This window comes from Charadrius vociferus, unplaced genomic scaffold (genome assembly GCF_000708025.1).
Source record: "Charadrius vociferus isolate BGI_N301 unplaced genomic scaffold, ASM70802v2 scaffold964, whole genome shotgun sequence".
Taxonomy (NCBI): Eukaryota; Metazoa; Chordata; class Aves; order Charadriiformes; family Charadriidae; genus Charadrius; species Charadrius vociferus.
The window spans coordinates 792307-793978 of NW_009647945.1; the positions used below are offsets into that span (position 1 = coordinate 792307).

The 1672-nt window shown below is 61.1% G+C and overlaps 1 protein-coding gene across 1 annotated transcript in view; it reads right to left on the reverse strand.

Annotated features, from left to right (window-relative positions):
• The window catches only part of FUK (fucokinase), a 12577-nt gene extending 11038 nt beyond the window's left edge, over window positions 1-1539 (reverse strand). The window contains exon 1 of the mRNA XM_009883270.1: window positions 1480-1539. Coding sequence (XP_009881572.1) covers window positions 1480-1539 — 60 coding nt within the window. The remainder of the gene's footprint in view (window positions 1-1479) is intronic.
• Window positions 1540-1672: the final 133 nt, after the last annotated feature.

Below are 1672 nucleotides of genomic sequence, written 5' to 3' on the forward strand. Positions count from 1 at the left end.
GCGCGGCGGGGTGTGTGCGGCAGCTGCCTGTCAAAAGCGTTTCCCTCTCCTCCGAGGAGCTCATGGCGGTTCTCGGGAACCAACGGCAAAGACGCGCTCCGCTCGTCCACCCACGCCTCGCCTCGCCGGCGCTGGAGGCAGGGAGAGAAGAGCAGGCAGGGAGAGCAGAGCAGGCAGGGAGAGCAGAGCAGGCAGGGAGAGCAGGCAGAGAGGAGAGGAGCCCCGGCAGCCGCACGCCGGGAGAACCAACTCAGGCTTGAATTTTCGTGCCCAAACAAGCTCCAAGCTGCCGCTTTTTGGTCAAAGGCACCGGTAGCACCGAGGACGCGATGGTTTCCCCGCCGGCTCTTGGCACGCTGGATGCCGCCCGAGTCGGCCCACGCCGAGGTCCCGGTGGCTTTATGGCTTTCATCTCCTCCCGTTGCGTTTAATTCTTGCGAGAGCGCGAACTGCTAATTGCTCTCCAGCGGCTCGGCCGGCTTCGGTGCTTCTCAACCAGCTGTGATTTAGCGGGAACCCGCCAGTCCCCCGGGGGGTTTGGGATGTGGCGGGAGAGGCTGGGAACCTCCTCAGGGCATCTCCCGGCTCCGTGTCAGGCTCCGGGGCATCTCTGGGCTCCACATCGGGCTCCGGGGTATCTCGCAGCTCCGTGTTGCTCTTCACCATCAGTACCTCCCCAAAGCTTTTTCAGAGACTGCGAGAGATTTGGGCGCCAGCTCCGCTGCAAAGTTCCCAGAGGTACCCCCAAAACCGCACATAAATGAATGGTGAATATATATAAACAATTTTTATATATATATACACACTTATATGCATGTGTAATATATGGATCTTTAATTTTTTTTCTTGCTGGATGAATAGTTGAATGTCGGGGCTCTAAAATAACCCCCGCAACAGTCGCTCGCGGGAAACCAGAGCGAGCCGCAGTCACTTCTCTCCGGGTGCCACCGTGTCCCCGACAAGGGACTTTAGATCTGCAGCAGTAATTGGGCTAATTAGGAAACTGCGAATGCTCCCCCCTTCTCCCCGCGTGTCCGAGCAGAGCCCCGGCTAGAGGAGGGGAGAAGTCGGGTTCCCTCGCCGGTGGAGCTGCTCTGATTTTATGTTTAATGGGAGTCCCCGGCAGTAACTGGGCTGCGCTGGGATCGACGACCTTTGGCCGGGGGAGCCTTTCATCACGTCCTTGTGGTGCAATCTCGTAGGTACAGTTTTCCTAATGAATTCAATAGCCTCTCGGCACCGCCCACAACCTGGGCGGTTTTGCCGGACCACCCCGTCGCATGCACTGAGTTTGCAGTTCTCTGCTCAGGCTGTGTCCTTGGGGGAGAGAGCAGGGGACGCTTTGGGTGGCGGTCACCCCTCAACCAGCCCTCCAAAGCCTTTGGATTTCCACCTCCTCCCATCCCCGGAGCCGCTGAGCTCCAGGAAGGCGGGGGGGGAGGACAGCAAAGCGCAGGGAGGCCGCGTGTCTCTGCTCGCCTTCCCCGGGCGAAAGGCCACGGCCGGCGGCGGCACCTCCCCGGCACGGCGTCCGCCCATCCTGCGCTCCTGCGCATATTTTCCCGGTGAGGCATCGAGCGCGGACCCGACAGGCACGGGCTGGTAAAACGAGCCGCGGTGGTGGAGGGGAAGCGGTTCCCTCCCGGCGGCGGCCGGCGGGGAGGCTCGTGGT